Source organism: Phyllostomus discolor, chromosome 2 (assembly GCF_004126475.2).
Source record: "Phyllostomus discolor isolate MPI-MPIP mPhyDis1 chromosome 2, mPhyDis1.pri.v3, whole genome shotgun sequence".
Classification (NCBI taxonomy): Eukaryota; Metazoa; Chordata; class Mammalia; order Chiroptera; family Phyllostomidae; genus Phyllostomus; species Phyllostomus discolor.
Window position 1 is genome coordinate 110505402 of NC_040904.2, and position 27496 is coordinate 110532897.

The 27496-nt window shown below is 36.0% G+C and overlaps 1 protein-coding gene across 1 annotated transcript in view; it reads left to right on the forward strand.

Moving 5' to 3' along the window:
- The window catches only part of CDK8 (cyclin dependent kinase 8), a 133784-nt gene extending 106587 nt beyond the window's left edge, over positions 1–27197 (forward strand). The window contains 10 exon segments of the mRNA XM_028503865.2: positions 6843–6900; positions 9181–9312; positions 16056–16199; positions 18710–18779; positions 19582–19654; positions 22480–22577; positions 23291–23307; positions 23310–23368; positions 23492–23647; positions 25918–27197. Coding sequence (XP_028359666.1) covers positions 6843–6900; positions 9181–9312; positions 16056–16199; positions 18710–18779; positions 19582–19654; positions 22480–22577; positions 23291–23307; positions 23310–23368; positions 23492–23647; positions 25918–26043 — 933 coding nt within the window. The 3' untranslated portion in view covers positions 26044–27197.
- The last annotated feature ends 299 nt before the right edge of the window (positions 27198–27496 follow it).

Consider the following 27496-nt stretch of genomic DNA (forward strand, 5'->3'; position numbering starts at 1 on the left):
TTAGGCTACACTACCAAGACACCAAGTCAAAGTAGCTCTACCTAATACATAGAAACAAACACAGGGAGGCTGCCAAAACAAAGAGACAAAGAAATATGACCCAAATGAAAGAACAGATCAAAACTCCATAAAAAGAGCTAAACAAAATAGAGATAAGCAATCTATTAGATGCAGAGTTCAAAATACTGCTTTTAAGGATGCTCAAGGAACTTAGTGAGGACCTCAACAGCATAAAAAAGATCCAATTAGAAATGAAGGATACACTAATTGAAATAAAGAACAATTTACAGGGAAACAACAGTAGAATGAATAAAGCCAAGAATCAAATCAATGATTTGAAACACAAGGAAATAAGAAACAACCATGCAGAACAAGATAAAAAAGAATTCCAAAAAAGTGAGGATAGTATAAACAGCTTCTGGGACAACTTTAAGAAGTCCGACATTCACCTCATAGGGGTGCCAGAAGGAGAAGAGAAAGAGCAAGAAATTGGAAATGTATCTGGAAAAAATAATGAAAGAAAACTTCCCTAATTTGTTGAAGGAAATACACATGCAAGTCCAGGAAGTACATACAGTCCCAATTATGAGGGATGCAAAGAGGCTCACTCCAAAACATATCTTTAAATATAAAGAGAGACTCTTCAAAGCAAGGGAAAATAAGTTAGTTACCGGAAGATTGACAGCTGGGAGGGGGCAGGGGGAAAACTGGTGAAGAGTTGTGGGGATTAAGAAGTACAAATAGGTAGTTACAGAATAGCCATGGAGATGTAAAATATGGTGTAGGAAATGGAGTTGCCAAAGAACTTATACATATGCCCCATGGACGTGAACAATGTCTGGGATTGCCTGAGGGAGTGGTGGTTGCTGGGTGGAGAAGGGGAAAAATTGGGACAACTGTAATAGCGTAACTGTGGTATGACCTGTTCCACAGAGCTTTCACAGCCACCACAGATGAGAGTAAGTCGTCCTAGACACAATCTGTTGTTCCAGTGGGAAGGGGATGGCGATTCCCTCTAGTGGAAAATGCCCGGAGCTCTTCTCTGAAATGGCATTTATTGGGACCAGTATGCACAGAGGTATACAATATGCCTGTGAAGCTCATCAATCAATGTCTAAATGCCATAGTTACAGAAAACATAGTTTATAGGTAACAGTCGAAGGAACACAGAGACCTGCCTCAGGTCAGGGTCTGTCAGACATGCTGATGCCAGATGGTTGAGACCTGTTTCATGAGATAAGGAGTTCACTCCTTCTGCTTTTGGACTTATATATCTGATTCATGGCAACAGGGCTATACAAAGCAAAGCAAGCCTCAATGTATACAATGCATTCTTTAGGCCCGATCTCCCACAGGAACCCTCTGTGCTAGCATCAGGTCATGCCTGCCTCCAACATTCCCAGTGTTCTGGTCCAGACTTACAGGCCTCTTTCAAGGCCTTGCTCATGTGGGGCTACAGTCTCTGGTACTACACAAAGTGGTCCCCAACACATAATCAATTAAATATCATTTTAAAATTACTGAATATATGTCTATTTAAGTCTTTGCTTCCTGAATTTGAATCTCATATATATGCTAGTTAATCTTTGTGGTATGTGTTGTAGTACAAAATGATTAACATCCATAGTCAAAATCTTTGAGTATCTAGAAAGTTTGCCACCAGGTTGTGTTATTTAAGGTGTTTGATATTTGTGAAAGTTTAATTCTGAACACATCTTGGATAAAAACACTGTGGTTACTTACGGATTGCTATCTCTTTTTTATAGACAAATCAAAAATCAGGTTTTCCTACTGATTCGATGTCTCCACTTTGCCTCAATAAGTTAGTGAACATGTGAGAACCCCATTTAGACCCGTAGAAGAAAGAGTCAGTGCAGTTAACCTGATGGACAAGCCACAATTCTCTACTTACACACATAGGTCAGATACCTCTGATTGACAAGTTTCCAGATCAGCCCAACTTCTGTTCTTTCTCAAGAAAGAATTCCTTGTAATCCTTACTTTTATCACAGTTTGCTCCTTAAACGAAACCGGTTTGCTATTCCTGCTGTATGCCAAAATAATCAGTGTACTATTCCTCAGCATGTCAAATTCTAAAGAACAGAAGGCCTCTGTAAGAATTGTTGTTTCACCCTGGCCAATGTGGCTCAGCTGATTGTAGGAGGGTTGTGGATTTGATTCCCAGTCAGGGCACATGCAGATTCGGTTCCGGGTGTGAGAGGCAACCAATCAGTGTTTCTTTCTCACATCCCTGTCTCTCTCTCTAAAATCAATAAATATGTTCTCAGGTGAGATTAAAAAAAAAAAAAACAAACGACTGGCTGTCTCTAGAATACAAAGATCTTGCTTCAAGAAATACCAACACATTGGTTTTGGTTTTTTTGGAATGTAACAACAGAAAACAAGAAGAAAAGCATAGTTTTTTCTGGAGGAAATAATAAGATAAGGATATCATAGTTTCAAGGAAATGAGTATACCTCAAATAAGTATCTCATTGATTTATTTCATTGTTCAGCCAGCAAAAAAAGGACATTCTATAGCCGTTTCTGTGCCTAGCATAGCTATACTGGAAGGTGTTGCCATTGTATTACAATACTTCTAAGCCATGTTGAACTTCTGCTCTCCACAGCAACATACACAGTTGGATGCAGTAAACGCCTCATCAGATATCACCAGCAGAGTTGTGTTTGTTCTCCAGGGTGATTATGTTTGATAGCACTGTTTCAGGTACTGTTGTCACTGACTCCTAGGAAGTTTTGGCTCTGTAGCTAAAACTGCTACCACATTCTCCTACTGACAGATAAAGAGAAAAAGAAAGAAATGTGCTTTTTGGAGAATATTATTTCAATGTGGCATTAAGTACTAAAACAAAAATTATCCATCAAGTCTTTTGAAGCTTTCTTTATTATTGATTAAGCAATGAAACAAATGCAGATAAGAGTATTCATGCTCATTTTGGCCATTTTGCCTTTTTCTAGTGAGATTTCCATTAGGTTACATTTACAAAAGAAATTTAGTCTTGGAAGTGTCTACTAATCTAAATAGCATACCCAGGGGCTCATGGAATGCTGCCATAGAAAATAGCACAAGGAGAGAGAGGGAGCCATTGTTTATTAAATAGTTATTAAAACACTTAAAACTATTCTCTTTATGACTATGTGGTATATCCAAACTAAATTTAAATTCACTTACAGGCAGAGGTACATTTTTTAAAGAAAGAACTTTTAAATTTATTTTTCAGTTACAGTTTACATTCAGTATTATTTTGTGCTAGTTTCAGGTATACAGCATAGTGGTTAGACAATCATATACTTTACAAAGTATTTCCCCCAATATTTCAAGTACCTACCTAGCACCATACATAGTAATTACAATACTATTGATTATGCTATTCCATAAGCTGTACTTTAGGTTCCCATGATTATTTTGTAACTACCAATGTTTACCTTTTAAATTCCTTCACCTCTTTCACCCAGTCCCCCAACTCTCCTCCCCTCTGGCAACCGTCAGTCTGTTATCTGTGTCTTACGAGTCTGTTTCAGTTTTGTTTCTTCTTTTATTTTGTTCTTTAGATTCCATATATAAGTGAAATTATATGGTAGTTATCTTTCTCTGACTTATTTCACTTAGTGTAACCCCTCAAGGTCCATCCATGCTGTTGCAAGCAGTAAGATTTCATATTCCATTATATGTATGTACCACAACTTTTTTGTCTCCTCATTTATCAGTGGATACTTGGGTTGCTTCCGTATCTTGACTATAGTAAATAATGGTGCAGTGAACATAGGTAGGAGCGCATATCTTCTTTTGAATTAGTGCTTTTGGTTTCCTAAGACATATATGCAGAAGTGGATTTGCTCGGTCGTATAAGGCAGTTCCATTTTTAAAATTTTGAGGGTCCTTCATACTGTTTTCTATAGTGGTTGCACCAATCTGCACTCCCATCAAGAGTGCACCAGAGTTCCCTTTTCTCCACATCATCACCAGCACTTGTTTGTGAATTTATTGATGACAGCCATTCTGACATGTGTGAGGTGATTTCTCATTGCGATTTTAACTTGCATTTCTAGGCAGAAATACTTTTAGCATTGCCTAACACCTGCTTCATTTCATACCATCGGCAATGAGTTGCCCAGCAAATTAATTTTTAATTAACTGGAACTCCAAACGCTAATAACTAGGCCAGACCTCAAGCAAGAAACTACCCCCCACCAATACTCAAATCCAGGTTTGGAATTGGACCAGTCTAGAATAGAATGAAGAACAAGAGGAGTTTTTTCTTTTTTACGCAATGGCAGGCTGACTGATAACTACCATCCCAGGGCTTGTCAGATCTGGGCCCAGCTGCTGAATAAGAAAACAAAAAAAGAGATTTTTTTTTATTCCATCCAATTGGAAGTAGGAGGGATGCTCGTTTATACTTGTGCTTTTGCCAGATATGGAGATAGTCTTTTAGGATTGAGTACTCCAGTGCTAGAAAAATCCATCACAGCAAATCAGTTAACTTGTACCTCTGGAGGAGGGAGTGGGATTTGGGATGTGAAAGGGTCTTTAACTTTTAACTATATGGAACTTTATAGTTTGAATTGTTTATAATCAGAATGTATTCATGTATTACTTATGTCACTAAGGGAAAAAATCAGACTTTTCCAAGTAGCACAAAAGAAAGGTCTTTTGGGGCAGAAATAATGGGATAGCAATGATAGAGCTTCGAGAAGTCCAGTCACAGACACTGAAAACAGACGTGCGGCAGGAGCAATGTGAAGTGGTGGGAAACGCTGCTGGAGAGATGGGTGGGAACAAGCTTAGAGGGGACTTGCATCCCATATAAGGATTCTGCCCACAGTTGTTGAGGGACCAATGGAGTTGAAATAGTATTTTAATAATAACAAAACATGGCAAAAGCATTCAAAGACATTTTTGAGAAGTTTCATCCATACCTCTGTCTCTTTTTTTGTCCTGGTCTTACTGAGCACTTTTTAAAAACCTAATTATAATCATAGTTTATGTTTTATTTTGTGTTCTGCTCTTTTCCCCTAATCTTTTCATAATAATTTTTTGTTACTATGGAAGTTTAGGCAAAGGAGTGACATGATTGGCTTTGTCTTGTAGAAAGATAACCCTGGCAGCAGTAGGGAATATAGACTTGATGGGAAAAGAATCAAAATGGGGTTAAAGAGGAGGGAATGTGTTTAAGAGATGTTTAGGGAGTCCTGCCCTGAGGAAGAGGATGAGATTTGTAGCACAGACATGGAAGTACCCTCCTGAGCCCACATTGTGAGTTGAAAGCAAGCCTTTCCCCTCAGCCAAATAGAAAAGCTACCTTATTCCTCTTGGAAAGCTCCCCTCTGCCTTCAGCATGTTATACTCATCTCAGAAATCCGGTTTCATTTTAAAGAAGGCTGAGCTCTAAGAGTCTCTGCAATCACTAACCCAGTATTGGTCAGTTAACACAGTGCCTGGAAGCCTGGGGCTCACAGGGCATGTTATACTCCCTTTTGGTACTTAGCCAGTTACCTCAGCATCAGTGTGGTGATGGCAGAGGTTCTGAAAACTTTTTATTGAATCATCATTATTATTTTTGCAGTAATACCTATTAATTTAAAAACTCACTGCATAAAGTTACTTAGTTGTATTAGGAGGGGACCACTAGATACTCACCGATGGGGTAGACTCTGCCGCTCCCTCAGTCTTGTTGATTATATTTAGGGCAAGTCATTAATCTCCCCCATGCCTGGCCTCCTCACCTTAAAAAATGTAGGAATTGTTAACCTCTGAAATGTATAGGCGACCACTTCTGCAATATCTTTTCTTTTTTCTGGGTATAAAAAGTAATTTTGATCTTTAGTAGTTGATAGAATAATATACTCTAAGTTACATTTTGTCGGTCTAGCATAGGGACTATCACTAAAGTGTGTTAGGGATGCCTATAAATTAGATACCACTAGAAAGAGCCTTCATTAAAATCTTCAGTTTGATTTTAAGGTTGCTTTGATCAATAATCAAAAGGCATTCTCATCTAGTTTCACTTTTATACTTAGCAGACTGATCGAATTAGGTTAGCAGGATGAATGAGGTGTGAGGATTGCTTCTTTCTTCCCCTCCCCCTCCTTCTCCCCCTCCCTTTTTTCCTCCTTCCCCTCTTCCTCCTCCGTCTTAGAGAGGCGCCACCTTCAATGTTAGTGCAGTCGACACCACCAGAGTAGATTTTAGGTGACAGTTAATTCCGTGTATTTTTAGAGATTTTAAAGCTTTGAAATGTTACTTTCATAAAATCTCACTTGAAAATTTAGCTTCCTTTTTTATTTAAAAATAAAAACCTCAAAACCATTCAGATCATGGAAAATTTCTATTACTTCACTAACTCATTCAGAAAAGACTTTATTAAATTGACCTCGCTGTAATTTTTTTTTGTTTAAACATAGGTGCATACTTTGCTATTTCCAAAAAAGGGTATCAAGTCGCTCCTTCCCTATAATTAATTTGCTACTAAGTATTAAATCATCTTTGAAAATGTATTATTCCTTAAAGTTGCAGGACATTTTATATAATTAGAAGAGTTAAAAGGAACCACAGCATACTAACTTGTGAGACAGCTGATAAAAGGGCCAAGGGAAGCCTCGGCTTTGCATGGAGAGAGGCACTGCCATGTGGGCCTTCCTGAGGGTTGCGTACTGCTTTGCACACGCACATAAAGTCTCTTGGGTGACTTTCTGTATTTGATTATAATTTTTGAGTAAATGAGGTTTTTTTAAAGGTGGATTTATGTTATATTGGCATATTGTCTATCTGAAAGAAACCAGTATTGTCTACTGAAAAAAAACACTATTTTGTTTCCACAGAAACCTGCTAATATTTTAGTTATGGGTGAAGGTCCTGAGCGAGGAAGAGTAAAAATTGGTATGTTACATCTTTGATAAGTCACAGTGTAGCACTCTTTTAAGACTTTTGCAGGCAGCTCTATCACTTCTAATTTTTGCTTTAATAATATGCATATATTCATGTACCTCCATATGATCAAAACCATTTTTAAAGAGTATACATTAAAAGTGAAAAGTGTTTCATACTCTTAAAGGTGTCAGACAATCTTTAGATACTAAAGTGTTCTAATTATAAAATAAGCCATGCAAGTTTTTCAGAAAAGTCTACCCTCGTTAAAAATAGCCTGTAGAGATGAGTGGCTTCTAGCGAGCTCACCTGTAGGCCTAAGGGCATACAGCAAAATAAGTAATGAAACCATCAGTGTGTTGTTCACTTGAGCCAGATCAGATCCGAACACACGCCTCTGTTGACCTCATCTAGAACAGGAATGACAAACTAGGAAGAACACTGAGGCCAGGCGGGTGTAGAGCCATGGGTTCTGACAGGCCTGGCTTGCAGCAGGCTTTTGCCTGATGGGAAAAAAATTGATGAGCATTATGTACCTTGGCATGTTTCTTAATAGCTCTGTTTTTTAAATATCAAAATCTTACCCATTTTTGGTCTGATAACCTGTAACAGTAGAACTAAATTAATTTATCCTAACTGGTTATTGTCATTTCCAAGTTATGTTTGTCACATTTATTTAGTTCTTCTGTGTGTGAGTAGAAGAAATGTTGTTATTGAATTGTATTAATTTAAAGGCAGCAGGATTATGGAAGTATTTAACAAAGTAAATAGTAATTTCTGGTTGCATGATTTCATATGAAGGAGGATTAAAGTTGATCTGTACCACTTTTCAACAAAGAAAAACACAGGAGTTCTTAATTCTTCTTCCCTATCTTCTATAAATTCCCCAGATTTCACTTTCACTTTTAATTGGACTCAAAATACTCTTTTATGCTATAAACTCTGCAAATTTTTTAGTGGTGGTAACATCTGATGTACCTCCGAGTACTCCTAGCCCTTGACTTCCCTGGAGAACCAGGCCCTGTTCGTACTCTCGTCAAATGACTGTTAAGTCCTTACCTGTGCTTTTAAAGGATTTTGTCCCGTCCAGTTTGGTGGCATCAAATTCAAGTGTAAATTGAAAGCGTGCAAAATATCAGAGACCAACCAAACAGTAGTTATGCATGTGTACTTTACCACAAAATTTGAGGAAAACTTATATATTAAGATAATCTCTTTGGGAATTTTATTTCTGTATAATGTATATAATGTTGGCAGGTTACGGGGGCACTAATGGCTTAAAAAGTATTCACATTTAAGAAGAAATATTAGTCTTCTATAACCAGTACTTAGCAATCTGACTCATGGTTTTAATTCTTTACCAAATTTCTGTGTTTTCTTCTAAACCTCCATAATTAAGTACATTATACTAGAGTCTGCTTAATTAAAACTGTATATTAGAAAAGCAAAAATAAACAAATGGTGGAAGAATCTTGACATTTTTGAATTGGTGGCATGGTAGTGATTTTTCATTCGTGTATTTGCCAAAAGCTATGCATAATAACACCTCACTGGATACTCGCAAGGGCAGAGAGATGCAATAGACACAAGTTTTACCCAAGATCACAGTTTAGTAGGCCAATCAGCCATGCCTGAGCAGTTGCACGCTGAGCCATGTTAAACGCCGTGAACTGTATCTCACCACAGCTCCAGCTCTGAGATATGAGTGATGGCATTTTTCAGATCACTTAATTTCTTCTAACCTCAGTTTCCTCATTTGGAAAAGGAAGTAACTGATTGAATTATATGACCTGTAAAGTATTTTCCAGCTTAAAAAAAAAATACTACAATTTTTAAGTTAGTAAAACTCAACCCAAATAAGTGGAGGGAAAGAGTGGTTGTCTAGTCAATTTTTGATCACCCCAGTGAATAGGCTTATTGATGCAATAATGGAAAGCCTTACCCTGATCTAACTTCTCAGTGCTTATGACCAATGAAAAGATTGGAAATGCAGCTTAACATTCCTGCCCCTTTGGTGGTATGACAGATGGAAAGAAATCTGCCCTGAGGAGTAGGGTCACCCCTGACCTGTGGCAGCACAGCCTGTCTCTAACCCAGCTGAAGAGTGACTCACAATGGTTGGCAGAGAATGAAGATCTCAGTCTTTAAGTTTTGTGGGTTTTTCTCCCAGAATTCAGCACATTTTTAATATCTTACTAAAAACCAATGGTAAAAATAGAGAAATCAATTAAACTTGTTAAAATCTAGTTAACAGTCTTTTATGTTGTTTGTTTGTTTGTTTGTTTTTTACAGCTGATATGGGCTTTGCCCGATTATTTAATTCACCTTTGAAGCCTTTAGCAGATTTGGATCCAGTAGTTGTAACGTTCTGGTACCGAGCCCCAGAATTGCTTCTTGGAGCAAGGCATTATACCAAAGCTATCGGTGAGTAGAACTAATTAAGATTCCATGACATTTTAAAAGTGGCTTTGTTGTTGTAAAATATGTAAATTTCTATATATTTTTAAGTTAAGCAACAGAAAATTATAAAAGTAAGAGCAAACACTAACCTAAAATTCTGCCTAGAAATGCATTAGGGATTTATCATTCTAGACATGTCTCTCTGATAGATAAATAGATATTAAAAATATTTTAAATATATGGGCTCATACTATACATTCTAAGTAAAAGTATCTTAAATTTAATTTTACTTGAAAGGAGAAATAAGCACAGTAAAATTTTTAACTCATTGAATTTCAGACAAATGATTCTTTTAAATATTAGCTCCTAAAAAATCCTGTTAAAGTTAAGGGGAAAAGGTTGTAGTTGAGCACATTTTAATTCACTTTTAAATTGTTGATAATACTGATTGATTCCCTGTTATGAAGTATTAGGAAATTAGTGCAGCTGTACTTTTTCTTCCACCTACCTCTTAATTTGTAAGCTATATTAGTAATATTATTATCATCATTAGTATTACTACTTTGTTGATGATTACAGCATTTATTTTGTTTGCAAGTCCAATGTTCAGCTAACAGATCCAATGTTCAGCTACCACAGTCCTTTTACTACAGGTTTCTAACATGCTTTCCCTCTTTGTGCCTTCATTGTATGTCTTTATTGCTTACTTCACTTGTTCTGTGTTCTCCAGGATGGCATTATACCCACCTTTCTTTTTTGGATAACTCCATCCTAAAGTCCGTGTTTGCTCTATTCTGGATTGGGTTTCATCCTGGCTTTTCTTTTTTTTGGGGGGGGGGGTGAATCTACTGTATTTCATGATCTTGTTCCTTATTTTGCTATAGCGCATTCTCAAGTAACTACCTTTGGAAAGATGTCTTATAGGTACATTTTCTAGATCTTGTATTTCTGAAAAATGCCTTTATCATACTTGACAGTTTGGGCAGGATTTAAAATTCTAGGTACAAAATAATTTGCCTTCAGAATTTGATGATACTCCATAGTCTTTTAGCATCAGTGTTGCTAATGAAATGTCTCATACCAACCTTATTCTCATTCACTGGTAGGTTCCCTGAGGTTTTGTCTTTCTGAAAACAAAATAGGGTTTCTCATCCTTATATCCCACAGTGAAGTGCTGGCCACTCAGTAGACACATTCAATCTGTAGTTCATTTCCTATATCTCTATCTCTTTGTCTCCTAAACTGAGTGTAGACAGTTGTTGAACTTCTTGGATTAAACCTTTATACCACTTTTCTTCTCATGTTTTTCTGCCTTTGTCTTTTTTATTTCCAAGAAGCTCTTCTTATTCTCTGATTATTAATATTTCATCACACCTTGTAATGTTTTATGGAAAGAGAAGTTTCTCAAATATCTATTAGGCAGTGATAACCATGCCTTTTAATTATTTGTAATTTGCTGTGTTCCTCGAGTAGTTATCTGTTTTCTCTACAGGCACTTCTTTATTGATATGTCTGGGTCACTTCCTTCCACATGGCAAGTATTCTTCAGCTGTTTGTTGATCCTTGATTATCTGTCTGTATTTAGGAACCTGATTATAAAAAGCTGCTTGGGAATTTCGTGTACACAGATCATAGGACTTCACTTCAGGGTGATCCAGAAGAGACTTGCCATTAACTGGGGAAACCCTAAGGGCCAGTGTGCACAGCAAATCTTTGAGACCATTCAGATTCTTTAAAGGAACAGTTCTCCAACTTTTGGCCTAATCTATATATACTGTAGCCCCAGGACAGTGGAGGAGCATGGTGAAAAGAGGATCAACTCTTCAAAATACAGTCGACCCTTGCACAAAGCAGCAGTTGGGGCAGCAATCACCCAAACTGTCAAAAATCAGCATATAACTTTTTGGCCTCCTCACACTTGGATTCCCAACTGTGAATTGCAAATATATACAGACTTTGTAGTTGATATTTCGAAGTACAAAATATTCCCAGAGTTGTGCAGGGCAATGCTGCTTTCCACTTAACAACAATACTGTGGCCTGGGGCCTTCTCTGAACTGTTACATCTGCCTTTCGTATTCTAGAAATATCTTTATATGTTTGCCTAGATCAGGTCTCGACATGGCCAGTCTCTTCTCTTCATTCAGATCTTCAAAATACTACCTGTTAACAGAGAACTTCCTTGATCACATAATCTAAAGTAACCAGTCTGTCTTCCCTATCACACTTACTGTCTTGATAGCACCAACTAGTGCCTAAAGTCCACTGAAACAGATCAGCCCAGCCTAGCTGTTCCCATTGTAGGCCAGTGCCGACATGGTGCATAGTGGGAATTTAGTACGCTTTTCAATGACTGAATGAATCTTGGCCCTGAGGGTCCTCCTTGTCATTTCTGTGGGTTTGTACCTTTATTACTATGTTGCCATTTCAGTGCATACACAAGGCAAAAGGAGAAGACTTGTGGTCACTCCCCCATATCAATCTTGAATCCAACATGTCTTTTTTTCAAAACTCTTTATGTTAAGTAATCTTCATACCAGCTTTGAGATCACATTTTATTTTATAGAAAAATAAAGGTATGTAAACTTAAGTCAGTTAGATAACAGATTTCTCAACTATCTTTGTGACTTCACTATAAATTTAAAATAATTTCAAAATAAAAAATATATATTTTAAAAAGTCAGAGTGAAAAGTAAAAATTATTGAAGGTAATTCTGTTTTTGAGTTACATATTATCTACACATATTTTGTTATCTTCTCTTAAAAGTACATTCTAAGTGCACTTAAAAGCATATAAACTAATATGAAACACAGCTATTTTTTTCACCTAGAAAGTGAATATTTAAAAGCAGTGTTACTTTTGGTAAGACATATTAATAGACCATACAAATAACCTTAGCTGCTATTAATTGAAAACTTGAGACTCTGAATTTTACTGTGAACATTAAGGTTTATATAACCCGTCATTCCCTAATTCTATAATCCGTCAGTTTTAATCAGAGCTGTTTGTCACAAAGCTGAACTACCAACAGTGAGGCAGATTCTCATACTCAAATGACTTTATAATTTGGGATAGAGCATGCCTTTCTTCATATTTTTCCCCTCTTCCTTCTTCTCATCAACATTAAAATTTATTGGATAACTCCTAGGTAAACATTTTAAAACTTAAGAGAAACCAAAATAAATGCAAATTATGTAGTTTAAGGTATGTCCAGTGCAGTTGAGAAAACAGTATAAATATATGCATAAAATAATTTTGTCATCTTTAAACAATAGAAAGTAACAAAGACTAGCAATCTGACTTGTAGCCTTTGCTCTGTCACTCTGCAAGGCATGTGTGCATGTGTGTGTTTAAGCAAGGCATTTAGTCCTTTAGCCTCATCTTTTTTAATCCTCACCCACATATATGCTTTTGTTTTTAACTAATTTTAGAAAGAGAGAAGCATCCATCAGTTGCCTCCCGTACACACCCCGACTGGGGGTTGAACCCACAGTGTAGGGCGTGTGCCCTGACCAGAAATTGAACCTGCAGCCTTTTGGTGTACAGGGGCAATGCTCTAACCAGCCGAGCCACCTGGCCAGGGCTAACCTCACTTTTTAAAAATGAGAATTTAGCCTAACTCTTCTCTTAGATCCCCATCAACTCTGAAAGTTCTCTGACCTTAGGTAAAAACAACTGCCGTCTGAGACAGAGAGATCACAGAAGTTACTGACTTGAGTGTCAGTGATTGAACTCAGGTCAGTGACAGTCCCTCTACAATGGTGCTCCCCACCGCATGTCCACCTGAGCAGGCCAAGAACAATCTGCCATCAGAACATTAGCTCCAAAAAAGTTATGTTGGTATCTTACAAATAGCATTTTTGTTTGAGAGAGAGAAGTTATACATAAACCATTTTTAATTTGTTTTAAAAAATAGAATAAAGGAGTCAAAAATGAAATTTCTTTCTTGATTTCAGTCTCTCCCAGAAAACCTATTCTTCTCATGCAGGTAGCCTACAAGTCCATTAAAGTGCTCAACTGATTCCTCACACCATAATGAAAGCTGTCCACCGAGAACTACCCAAGCAGTTCAACTTCCCTGTCAGATAGTTGTAATGGGAGCAGCTGATAGAAGAACCTATGTGGTTGAATTTATACACAATTTGTTAAATTAACCTTTGACATCATTTAGGAGGGTTAAATCAGCAAGTGGAGTTTGGTGGATTATGTTAAACCGAAGGCTACTGAGAAGCAGCAGAAGAGTGTAGGGGAAAATCTGAATGCGTCCAGCTAACACTTCCCCACTTTCTATTACAAACAGATTTTAGTGTTGTCATTATTCTGTTGTTCAGAACTGCAAGCTAAATCACTAAACCAAAGAGAGGAAATAATAGGTTAGTAAACATTGTACTTCCAGGGACAAAGTTTAATTCAGTCTTGAGTATTTGGGGTTTAGTTTGTTTGATTGACTTTGTGGAGAAGGCTGAAAGAAAGTTATTAACTTTTAATTAATTAATAGTAAAAGAGTCTTAAGTTTTACCAAAGTATGGACTTTCAAGCTCAGATTTTGTCCTCAAATAACTGAATGCTCACTGATTATGTAGCATTCTATTAAATGGGAAATATACAATAAAATAGGAAGAATGAGAATTTTTTTATTAAGCTAGAAGCTTGCTATTAGTATACCTGTTGATTAAAACATTATTTAGCAAATCTTTTTTTCCCCCATTTGGGTTTATGTGGCATGCCAATTGCTATCTGCTTTGCCTGGTTAGTTCAGTAGTTACACAGGAGCATCACAGATTTTGAGAAGTAGGTGAAACTTACATGTTTTTAACTTGGAAAATCTAAAAAGAGTTAAGTAGGTAGGTGAGCAAGAAAGCACTTTCCCATGAACTTGGTACAATCTGACAAAAACAGGCATGATAGGAAGGAGAAACGATTTATAAAGATTAGAAATTTGCCTGAAATAATAGCCTGGTTGGCTAACTCAAATTCATGATTAATGTTTGGGTCAGGATTCTGAAGAAAGGTTGGTGAAATTGACAAAAGTGAAAGATAATAGAAGAGATATAAAGAAGGAGATTATTAGGGTGAGATTAAGCAAGGTTTTAGTAAACTATTTTTTCTTACCTTCCTGACTTTTGATCATATACTCATTTCTCATCTTTCTTTAGATATTTTATTTTCTTCTTTAGAATTTTGCCTGGCTAACCAGCAGGACTTGTTACAGTGTCTTTTCAGTGCTATGAGTAGAGTTTTAAGCACACAGCTGTCACTTTCTGTTGTCCTGCTTAGCTAACCTGTCTTTCATTGGATTACGATTATCAAAGGTCAGGTTCAGATGGGGTACCCATGTAAAGAGAATAATCACAAACTCCCTAATTTCCCCATTTACTTTTTGACATTAAAAACAAAAGAGCTTGGTTTACATTTCCTAATGAGTCTTTTCCATTTTATGGTATTGGCTAGACTTGGTTCTCTTACCTGGGATAAAACTGATAATGTAATCAGTGTAATTTTTTAAAAGCACTTGCTGTCAGTGAGGGTGTATAGTCTTTAAGTAAATAGATGATTAACTTGTTACTCTGAAATGTAAATGTGATCATTTTATTTTAAATTAAATATCTGTATTCCAGTTTTGGAGTTAAAGAATTCTCTTATTTTTAAATTAACATTTTTCCTCATTTTCTATTTAAGTGCCAACTAATAACATAGGTGAACAATCAGCTTTAATAAAAGTGATTTTTATTGGTCCCACTACAGTCATATTGGTTAGATCAGTCAAAAACCACTGAGTGTCTGCTGTGTGCACACCGTTGTATTTAATGTAAAGGAGTTAACATTGTCACTTTGGGGATTATTAAAAGTAGAACTGGAATACTTTCAGCTTTAAATTCTGAATTGGTAGATCGATCTTTCTACTGAGTAAAAACGTAATATGAATTTAAGTTAACCTGTATCTTAATGCAAATGAAAGGAATTTGTTGTATACAGAGATCCATTTCACTTGCTTTTATAAGTAATTTTTATGAAATTATAACCTTTGTACCCATTTTAAAGGTAGTGTTTTACCCCCCTTTTTGGTCCTTATTAAATACTTCACTTTGCAAAATCATCTGACACTTTGTATACTATAAAGAAACACTTTGAACAAAAACCTCAAATAAAAATGCTGTTTCCTTAGGACATTTGAGGTCAGTCACTGGCTTTTTCTTATAATGGCACCTTGCAAACAGTGCTAACATGGGACCATAATTATTGAGACTTTACAATTAGCAAGTACATAAACAAGATAAAGGAAAAAATATTTTTACCAGAAAAAAATTGTGCTGATATTTTTTGGCAACAAGCTGTTGGGTTTTGGGCTTGTTTATTTTTTGTTTAGTTCTGTTTGTGGTTCGCACGTTCCATATATAGCTTTGTATATATTTCATGGACAAGGTAATGTTTGAGGCATTTAAATCTCACCAAAAATGTAGCTAATCAATTGCTTTAAACATGGAATGAAGCCACTGGGTGGGGTGGAAGTATCACAGGGCATGAAGAATTGGGGGTGGGGGGTGGAATGGGAATCTATATTTATAAATCATATTCTGTGGTATTTATAATTGCTTAGGAATTATTATGACTTATTAGGGAAAGAAAGGAAAGAAAAACACACCCCACCAAGATAAAAATGCATTTTGTTTTGGAAAGAACCACTTTATTTTCCTCCCTTCTTTTTCTTTTTTCCTTTCCGTTTTTTTTTCTTTTCTTTTCGTTTTTTTTGTCTTTTTATTTTAAAGATATTTGGGCTATAGGGTGTATATTTGCAGAACTACTAACGTCAGAACCAATATTTCACTGTCGACAAGAGGACATCAAAACTAGTAATCCTTATCACCATGACCAGCTGGACAGAATATTCAATGTAATGGGATTTCCTGCAGGTACACATTATGCTTTTGTTTTTGTTTTTAAATCACTGTTGTTTGAACTTAGATATCTTCTTCGGAAAGGTGTATATTTTTAGCTGTTAAAAGCTATTCTTACTCAATTCTTTATGTTTATGACTTGCCTTTATCAAAGATCCATAGAAATAGCAAAATTTGTAGAGTTCACATATTAGCATAAAAATATTTAGAGGTTTCCTGAATTTGAGGGCGTATTTTTGTTTCATTTTGGTTTTTGTTCTGTTTTGTTTTGTTGTTTAATATTTGAAATGGTAAAATATTTGCAATATCTGTATTAAAAAGGTGCCTTTAGTTCTTACCAATAGGAACTATAAATAAAATTCAGTAGCATGCATTTTTGTCTGGCAGCACATATAATACTGCCATTACTTCGAATATGATGTAAATTTTGAACATGATTTTTGTGTAGGGCACTGTACAGATCTCATATTGAATAATAGCATTGCTTGCTCTATAACCTTTGTCAATAAGAACATTCCTTAAGTATTCTGTTAGAACATTCAGAATGTAGGCAAAAGTCTAGCATTCCACACAGCCTGGCCTGCACTGACCTGTGGCAGGAAGGAAGTTATTTAGGTGTCTCAGCACAGGTGTTCAATCTTTCAACCTAGATCGTATTCCTTTGTTATACCACAGAGAGATAGTTCATCAGTTACTGGAAACTCTGCCCAGTGGTCCAGGATAATGAAAATTGGTTTAAAATTACCTACATAATTTTGGGTAGTCAAGTACTTACTAGAAATTGTTTATTAGCAATTTTTCTCAGGTCAGTATAACTCAAGACTAATAGAGAAATAACTAGTAGTTATAGTTTCACATTTCCTTATAAGGGTGTTAATTATTAGTAAATGCAGAATAACTACACAGATACTACCTTTCTCCAAAATTGGTTAACAATTATGCAAAGACTGTGCTGTTGTGATGGGAACTTCATTTATTTAATGAATATTTATTGAGTGCCTGCCATGTGGCAGACACTGTATTAAATATAAAATATTATTGACTTAGAAATGATTCTTGCCCTCTTGGAGTTTACACTGTAGTATTCTAAGTAGACCATTTAAAGAATAGGCATGGTTTCAGTAGATGGAGAAGAGCGGCCTTTCTTTCCCACTTCTGAATGAGTCAGCCATTTCCAAGGTCCCAGAGAAAGGAACATGGCTTTAGAGGGGAAGGCCTGTTTAGGAGATGATTCTTAATGTGTGATTCAACAGTTAGGGTAGGTTCATCTTACAAGAAACTTAAAGAGCAGGCAGCAGAATATAGATTTGATATGCTAAAGAATGAGAATCCCTGGTAAATTTTTGAGAACTAGTAGCATGATATATGTTACATTTTTAAAAGATTAGAGTGACAGTTGTCATTCTTTGTAAAAATCAAGGAAAGACAAGTAACTTTAGTCAGGGAAACCAGCTACTTGCCTATATCAGTACTACAGGTGTAAAGTGATAATAAGGATGGAGAATAAAGGACAAATATATACTTTTTTATAGGAAGTGTGTAATTAAGGGAAAAGTTAAAAGATTATCTTAAGATTTTTAGCTTGAGAAATTGAGAAAATGAAGAAAATAGTTAAGGAGAAAATTCCACTTATGAGCTGAAAGTAAATATTTATTTTACTTTATAATGTGTGATACCTGGGGAGGAAGATAGCAAATATTTTTACAAGTAAATTGAAAGAGAGTCAAACCTCTAAAGGCCATTTAAAAGCTAAAGGTGTTGTTAAATGACCTGTCACAGTGCTGTGCACCTAGTAGACCCTCTTTTACTTTGTCAAGTAAAAATCCATCAAGAATGATGGAGAAAACAAGCTGTCCAGCATGTTTTGTTTGAACAACTCAAATGCCAACGAAACTAATTGAAAAGGTTTTCTACTAATATATTAGTAGCTGGGGTTGTTTTTGTTAAGATTACTGAAGCTGGCCAGGGCAACAGCTGACAGATTAATATACTAGTTACATCCTACTCTATTCTATTTCAGATAATTTTTACTGTGTACATAGATCACTGATATAAAGCAATGTATTTAATAAGGTGAAAATAAGGAGGGCCATATAAAAAGAAGTGTACCTTAAAGCTACTGAGGGGAAACATTACATTTATTATTAAAGAGATTGGTTACAGATCTAACCAAGAAATTTTATGGGAAAAGGAAAAATTGGTCTTACAAATAGAAATAGAACTATTTAATAATAGAAATGTTTATCTAAAACTTATTACCCTCTAATTACAGAAATTGAGGTAACATAAACATACAGAAACATAAAACACATAGAAAGTAGGCATTAGAAAGATGGAGATCTAACGCTACCCAAGGAAGAAGTGTATTTACAGTTCAGGATAAGATGTGCACTGTAGCTGACATGTATTTGAAGTCCCTGCTTCCCTAAAAGTAGAGAAAAGTAAGGAAAGTTGAGATAACCTTTGTTAAAGTTCTTGAGAATAGGAACCTAGACAACATAAAATTTTATCAATGTATTTCACAGATAAAGATTGGGAAGACATAAAAAAGATGCCTGAACATTCAACGTTAATGAAAGATTTCAGAAGAAATACGTAAGTTGCAAAGAAAATAGACCCTTTGTTGATTTTTGCTTTTCCAAAATCCTCAGTAGAAGATTCAATACTCACCATAATAGAATATGCAACATAAGATTATTCCTATAAGTAATTTTACGTATATATGCTAATAAGTATTTTACATTATGACAGTCTTCATTTTTTAAGATGTTTAAATGCTATAAGGAAGGTAAATATCTAATACTAGTTCCTGATTTGGATATGAGAAAAAATTTTATTTATTTCCATATTTGTTACTTTTTGGAAGCATCTTTGGGAAGTGTCATAGCTGAGGCAGGAAGACACTGACTTTTTTTAAAAAAACCTTGCAAATAGCCATTTTCATACCCACCTAGGTTAGACAGTTTTTAGCAAGTTTTAATAGAAAAGAAGGAATGTTTCATTTAGATACAATGCAAGATCAAGGGAGTGGGAGAGGGCAATTTATAGACCTATGACAAATTTTTTTCTTTTTTATTTATTTAAGGCTGAGTTATACTTTTGATCCACATGTTATTTAAGATAATTCTTGAGATAACAGTCATGTGAGAAAAGCTATTCAGTATATATTGTTAATAAAATTCTCTTGCATGTAATCAGTGGTATCCATTCAGAAGTGACTAGTGGAAATAGTGAAATATAAAATTGATTTAAAGCCACTCTTTTTTTGCTGATTATAGTGTTTTTAGTATATATTCTATATTGATTATGATAAAAAGAATTCTGTTTGGAAAAACTTAAGCCAATGTAAAATTTACCTCAAATCTAATGTAGATATTTCATAGTATTTCTCTTTCAGGTATACCAACTGCAGCCTTATCAAGTATATGGAAAAACATAAAGTTAAACCAGATAGTAAAGCATTCCACTTGGTAAGCATTAGAGAACAATACTAATGAAATGCATTTTCCCCCCAACTGATTAGCTCACCATGAGGCTTTTTGGGGTCAATTTATATGGTTACTCTGCATATTTAGAGTACTTTAATGGTAAATATGGAGATCTTGCTGGTAAATACTAGTAAAGACATCAAAATATTTGTTTTTCTAAACCTGTAACATGATTTGACATTGTTAGATTAGATTTTCTAAAGATAGTGTACTAAATTTGTCGAGAGCATTTTTTAAATTACTCAGTTTCATCAGTTATTTTTTTAAAATTTCAAATTTCTGCCTGGCTGGCGTAGCTCAGTGGATTGAGCACAGGCTGCGAACCAAAGTGTCGCAGGTTCGATTCCCAGGTAGGGCACATGCCGGGGTTGCAGGCCATGACCCCCAGCAACCGCACACTGATGTTTCTCTCCCTCTCTCTCTCTCTCTCTCTCTCTCTCTCCCTCTCCCTCTCCCTCCCTTTCCTCTCTAAAAATAAATTAAAAATAAAAAAATTAAAAAAAATTTCAAATTTCCAAGAAGAATCAAGAAGAAAATAACCATGCCATTTAGAACTATTTTCTACAGATTATTTTGTATTTCAGTTGTTTGAAAGACTATTTACAAAACTCCCAACATACCTCTTACACATTTGGGTATTGGAAGTCCTTCAGTGATGGCATGTATTACTTGCTTTTTTGGAAGAGTGTAAGAGTTGCAGTGTTTACCAGTGTATAATGGAAAAATGATAACCTAGGATCTGAATTAATCCATGTACTATCAAGGTAATTTATGATGAGGTCTTATTAAACTATTACCAACTTAAATTTATAATATTTCCATTTTTATATCATAAAAAATAAAAATGTTTTTTACTTTTATGTTTTCCAAAGAAGTTATGTTATATAAAAGGGGAATCTGAAAAAGCAGATTATATTTTGCTTGGCTTAAAATCCTATTACTCCTTTATTACCAATATTTTTAAATGAATTCATTAAATGAGCATTTTTCTTTTACTTTGAAAGGATTAAACCTTTCTTTATAATAATCCAGGCCACTAGGCAAACATTTGTTCTGTTTCTCCTTTTCTTCTCCTGTTTCTGCTTCTGCATGTTCTACTTATTTTTGTATTGTCATGCATATTTCATATCTTATCAGCAATTTTAAAAACAGTGCTTAACATATTATATTACCACATGATTTATTATTATCCAAATAATGTTTATTATAATGTACTCATACCAGGACCCAAATTAGAAGGTTAGATCCTTCAAAAGTATGGACTTATTTATTCTTCAAAATAATGGTAATAGCAATGGGTCAGAAGTTACTATTTAGGGGAAACTCTCTTCCCCTCAATTCACTGCTGCTCAATGTAGCCCGAGGTGACTCTCAGCGCCATCACTGCTGAAATTCTAGGAAGTACTTCCTTTGCCGCTTGTTTGCGTGATTTTGCTGGAATGACCCATCTTGGGTAGTCCCATCGGAAAGCTCAACTATAACTCCATCAAAACTGTTGAGTATTTTAAATAGTAAATCCATGCTTTCCCTTTCAACTCTAAAAATAAAATAGTGCTTTCATTAAAATATCAGATCATTAAAATTAAATTTAAATCCTACTATCCCAAGCATTTCAGATGCATTTTTTAAATATGTTTTGTTTTCTGTCTTCTAATTGTGTTATCTCCCATTAAAGCTCAATGTGTCTGTTAGTTCCTTGGTTTTCAAAGTAAGGCCTAGTCCAGCAGTATTGAAATAATCTGGGAACTTGGAAATGCAGATCTTGGGAGCCCTGTACAGGTAGACCAGCAGGAGCTCTGGGAGTAGGTCTAGCAGTCTATTTTAAGAAGCCCTCCCCAGGGTGGTTCTGTTATACTCTGAAGTCTGAAAAACACTGCATCATACAGCATCAGAGACTGTAAGCTAAGAGACCGCTATCTAGGTAATCTCTTAAATTGCATACTAAAATAAGAGCCTTTGTTAAACTATGCTTTAATGAAAAAAATGCTGAACCTTCACATTAATGTGACATTTCTATGTGTAGTAATAATAATAATAACTAACACATAAATATAGTTGCTTTCTTTATGCCAGGCACCGTTAAAATTGCTTTCTATATATGAACTCATTTAATCTGAAAACAAACCTGTGGTAACAGATATATTTTTAGTCTCCTGTTGATGAAGGAGGTTACAAAGAGGTTAACTAACTTGTCCAAAGTCACTCAACTAATAAATGTCATCAGGATTTTAACCCAAGCAGCCTTTTTTCCAGAATCTCCTCTTACCTAACTATACCTCTGTACTTTCCAAGTTCTCTCTGCCAGTTACTGTATTTGTTTAGACCAGGACAGCACTGTCCAGAGCTCTCTCTGATGAGCTGTGCTGTCTAATGGGGTGGCCCCAAGCAACATGTAGCTGTTGAGCTTAAGAAATGTATCTGATATGACCAAGAAATTGATTTTTAAATAGCTGCATGTGGCTAGTATATGTTATTTGTGTTATACCATTCTTTTTCTCTTAAAAAATAGAAGAATTTTAGTCCTCTTCTAAAATGGATAAAGCAATTTAGATAATGTGGGGGAAAGCTCAATGGTTTAGAGTAAGAAGATAGAAGTTGTGTTACTTCTTACAGGAGAAACATATAAGATAGTGAATATTAAAATGACTAAAATGTGAATTACTACATTAAATTTAATAATCAGTTTTTTCTTAAGTTGAGGGAGTAAGTGCTCATCAAACAATGTACACCATACCTCCCACATTATATGCCAAGGGGTGTAACTATGAGAAATAATGCAGTGATGTTTTTATGACTTATGGTTTCAGCTTCAGAAGTTGCTTACCATGGACCCAATAAAGCGAATTACCTCAGAACAGGCTATGCAGGATCCCTATTTCTTAGAAGACCCACTTCCTACATCAGAGTAAGTGATCAATTTATTAACTCACCAGCATGATAAAATTGGGGGAACCTACTTTCTTTTAGTTGTCCACCACAAGTTGCCAGTCATTATATGAGGACCCAAGGGAATCTTTATGGGAAGCAAAAACGAGCTCTGATGGTTGAAGTGTCACTTAAAGGTTTGACAGTTGAGAGCTGTCCCTGTCCCTCGCGTACTTCACGAGGCATTCTAGCGTTCACTTCAGCAGCAGTCTGGTCTCTCGCGAAGGGCGGCTGTGCCTGTGTAGCTCGTTCAGACATGCTGAGATTGCTCTGCTTTCGGTTACAGTTTATGTTCCAGTTACAAATCCCATTCCCACTTAAATTTGTGTTTCCTATACCATCTTTTTATTTTAAATATGGTAGGGAGAGTAAAAAAAGATGTGTTTGAATAGTGACATTTTGGCTGGAATCTGTATTTTGGTTGCAATAATAGAAGACTAATGCTGGAATAAAAGAAAAAGTTGACTCATATTAGATGATTATTGATTAATTTTATACAATAATAAACCCTTAAACTACCTGCTATAATGTCACTGATAAGGAAAGATTCATTTTTTCCCAGTTATATGAAAGGTTTTTATGTTATAAATATGGAGACAAAGTCCATCTTAAAAGATTAAAATGAAAACCATTTAAGTGAAGCATTTGAAATATTGATTAGTATATCAGAAGTCTTTTTTTTCTTGTGATTAGTGTTTTTGCCGGTTGTCAAATCCTTACCCAAAACGAGAATTTTTAACGGAAGAAGAACCTGATGACAAAGGAGACAAAGTAAGTATTAAAGTATAGTTGACAGCTTCTTGCTGTAGTCTGCTACCATAATATTTTCAGGTTGGGTATATTTTGTTCTCCTTCTGAGTTGAACTTTATTTTTCTGTTCAACCAATTGAGAAGAACCAGCAGCAGCAGCAGGGCAATAACCACACTAACGGCACTGGTCACCCAGGGAACCAAGACAGCAGCCATGCACAGGGACCCCCGCTGAAGAAAGTGAGAGTCGCTCCTCCTACCACTACCTCAGGTGGACTGATCATGACCTCAGACTATCAGGTATCTCAAGGTCATTTTGTACTGATCTGCATGTCAGTGTTTGCACGGGTTTGTGACCACTGGGAAATGGGATGTAATTCAGAAAAGAGTTTTCTGTTCCTGTGATGTGTGAAACACTCGACAAGAAGTTGCTTTCGGCATGGAAGAGTGCTGGCAGGGGTACAGTGGAGGGAGCTTAGACTTCTGAGCTAGCAGACTTAGAATAATCAAATTTAAATTCAGCCATTTGTTAGCTGTGTGACCTTGGGCAAGTGTTAACACCATTTCCTGGCTTTAGCTTTTCATCTGTAAAACAAGACAGGCAAAGCCCAACTTGCCATTGTAGGAGGAGAAGTGACCAGTCTTACCACCTTGTAGTAGGGGCTCAATAAATGATATCCATTGTTTTGGAACAATAATGTACTGTAGTGATTAAGAAGAACATAGAGGCTCTCATATTCTAGCCCGGCCATGGACGCCTAGGTAACCTTGAGTGACTCAGACGTTCCCCGTGCCCGCATGTGTGCGGTAGGGATGGTGGTAAGTGTGAGGCTGCAGTAAGGATGGAATGAGAGAATCTGTACTGAGGCACCAGATGCGTGTAAGGCTAGACTGACATAGCACTTACAAGATGATACGAATCATTCACATCATTTTTATTATCATTAAAATTCTTAGTAGCATCTATAGTGCCCAGGAAGTACGGCACTTCAGAGTTGTGCTGGTGCTGTTGGTGAATATAATTACAAGAGCTTGTTGAGTACTTACTATGTGCCAGCTGCTGTACAAGGATGAAGAATGTGTTGTTTTCTGTCATTTCAGAAAACTGAGGCTTGTAGAGGCTAAATAACTTTCATGTGTTCATCTAGCAACCTGGTAGTAGATGCAAGGCTCAACTCAGATCTGACTGCAGAGGTCCTGCATTGCCTACTTGTGCATCCTATCAAGTGACATTGTCAGTTCCTTTGCCAAAAGACCTGTTTTGAAAATTGTATACCACTTCTCTGCTTATTCTAATCATATTCCCAAATAACCTGGGTTTCAGTGTGGGAAGGATACTAAAGACTTGACCAATTAGAGTTATGTACCTACTAAAAGAGAAAAAAAGGTCTTATTAAACTTATAAGTTTCCCAGAGCCCACTACTACACTTCAAGAATTAGATGCCAACTCTTTGCTTTGGGTGAAAAGAGAGGTCCGGCCCACCAGACCGTGGGAATCATTGCCTGAATAGCAGTAGTGCTCTTCCAGTAAGCCAAACCAGGAAGTCGGGGCCGCATGTCTGTGGGGGTTGGTGTTGGTCCCACCGTCTTTTCCTTTCTGTTTGGATGGGAAGAGTGCCCCTCTCTTGGCTCCAGAACATGTTTGCACACTGAGGTGATGACTTTGACCTTTGCTACTGAAACTAAGAAGGTGTTGCGGTGTTCCTCTGTTGATGTTGTTCTTGTGGTTGATTTCAATGGGTGATTTCAAAAACAGTATCTCTGTCCACTCTTCTTAAAATGTCATTTTTGCTAGGTTTGGCAGAATTGAGGATTGTTATGACTTATTAAACAGGCTTTAAAAGAGGAAAGTAATAAATTATGGTTAATCTTTTACAGTGTATCTTGGGAACCTATAGCATGAGAGAGGTGCAGGAATAGGAATTATAATGCAACATCAAAATTAGAGAAGTCTGAACTCTATCCCTGTTTTTTCCCTTTGTGCTATTTTTAGAACTGAGAATGCCAGTCTTACATTTCAGTAATTTTATTTTTGTATATACCTTGTAATAGAAAATAAGATTCATTAATTTAAAGGGCATAAAAATATTTAATGCCAAAGAAAATGATTCTGTGGTTCCTTTTCTTGTCATACTCATTTTTTTCTTTAGCTGTGTGTGTTGGAAGATTTCTATTGAAGAGGAGAGTAGTGTGTAAGTTTCTTTTGGATTACTTAATGTATACAACAAATTCATGTGTAAACCTCTCAAGCAAATTCGTTATTATGTAGCAAGTAATTCCAAACAGCAATAGAAAGGGTGTTACTGTTGTAGGAAAAAAAGAACTCTCCAGCATAGACGAGGCTCAGCTTAGTATTCTTTACCAGCAGTACTTTTGACCTTCATAAAGTAAAAACTGATCTTTAAGATCTGGGTTTTAATTGTAAAGCTAGTACATAGTTCAAAACTTTTAAATTCTTAATGCCTTGAAATAAATGGCATTTCAAGCACACATGATCAGCCCTGCTGGCTTGGGATGTAGCCACTCAGAAACACGTGGATCACATCTCTCCCTCATTTCTCCTTTCTAGCGTTCCAATCCACATGCTGCCTACCCCAATCCTGGACCAAGCACATCACAGCCACAGAGCAGCATGGGCTACTCAGCTACCTCCCAGCAGCCTCCACAGTACTCACATCAGACACACCGGTACTGAGCTGCGTTGGAATATTGTCAATGCACTGTTGCTAACGCTGCAGGATGACTGCAGCTGTCTGCGGGAACCTGGTATGGGCCATGAGAATGTACTGTGCAACCACATATTCAAAATGTCCAGTAGCCAAGTTCCACCACTTTTCACAGATTGGGGTAGTGGCTTCCAAATTGTACCTATTTTGGAGTTAGACTTGAACAGAAAGTGCTAGCACAGTTTGTGTTGTGGATTTGCTACTTCCATAGTTTACTTGACATGGTTCAGACTGACCAATGCATTTTTTCAGTGACAGTCTGTAGCAGTTGAAGCTGTGAAGTGTGCTAGGGGCAAGCATTTGTCGTTGTACGTGGTGAACCCTTTCAGTGTACCAACATCATCTGACCAATAGTACACACAAGAAAAGTTTAACTGGTACTTGAAACATACAGTATATGTTAACAAAGTCACCAAGACTCAAAATGAGATTATTTTGGTACACCTTTCATCTTAGTGTCTTATCAGTGGGTTGATTCATTTTCCACATTAATCAGTGTTTTTGACCAAGACTATTGCTTGGGTTTTTTTGAAAGTACAAAAAGCCACATAGTTTTTCCAGAAAGGTTTCAAAATTCCCAAAGATTAATTTCCAACTTATAAGTTTGTTTTATTTTCAATCTATGACTTGACTGGTATTAAAGCTGCTATTTGATAATAATTAAATACATTGTCATTGATATAAACCTGTTTGGTTCAGGAAACAAACTGAGACGATTGTCATAGACAGTGTTTTTTTTGTTTTTTTCCTGTTGGTGTTGCTGATTTGTGAGCATGCTTTAAGATGGAAAAAGCATGAATGGTGACTTCCTTAAAAAGGTGCGGCATCCAATTCAGATATTTTGTCCTGATTTTAAAGCTGGTTGAAGTAGTGCTATTAAAATTTTGTTCAGTTAATTTTCTTTTTAAAAACTTGTTCGCACGTTGTTTAGGGTGCCCTTACTTCAGCAAAGGAGAAGGAGTAGGAGAGCCTTAGAATTTTTGAGGAAAAAAAAACCTATAACATACAATGTACTGTATCAAACTATTTTACTGAATGACACAAGTATTCTGAATTTAAAAGAAAATTGAACATTGTTAAAAACAAGGTGTTATGTAATAAATTTATTTTTCATAAATCAAAAGACAGAATCAGCTGTATTTTTATATAACAAAGGTGTTTTATTTTATTTTAAAATGTGCCTTAACAAGTACCCTCTAAATCAATCTCCAGTTTTCACTAATTTCTGTGCTATCTGCCTCCATAGTGCTATCGATGTGGATCCCTCACTGTTACAGTTAGCACTGTACTACTATGTAAGTAGTACATACTTACTCCTGTAAGATATGAAATAGACAGCTTTCTAATGGAGAGAAGTTATGATGAACCTTCTGTTTCTAGAATAATGGCTAATTCTGCGTTATGCTGCAACCAATTTGACTG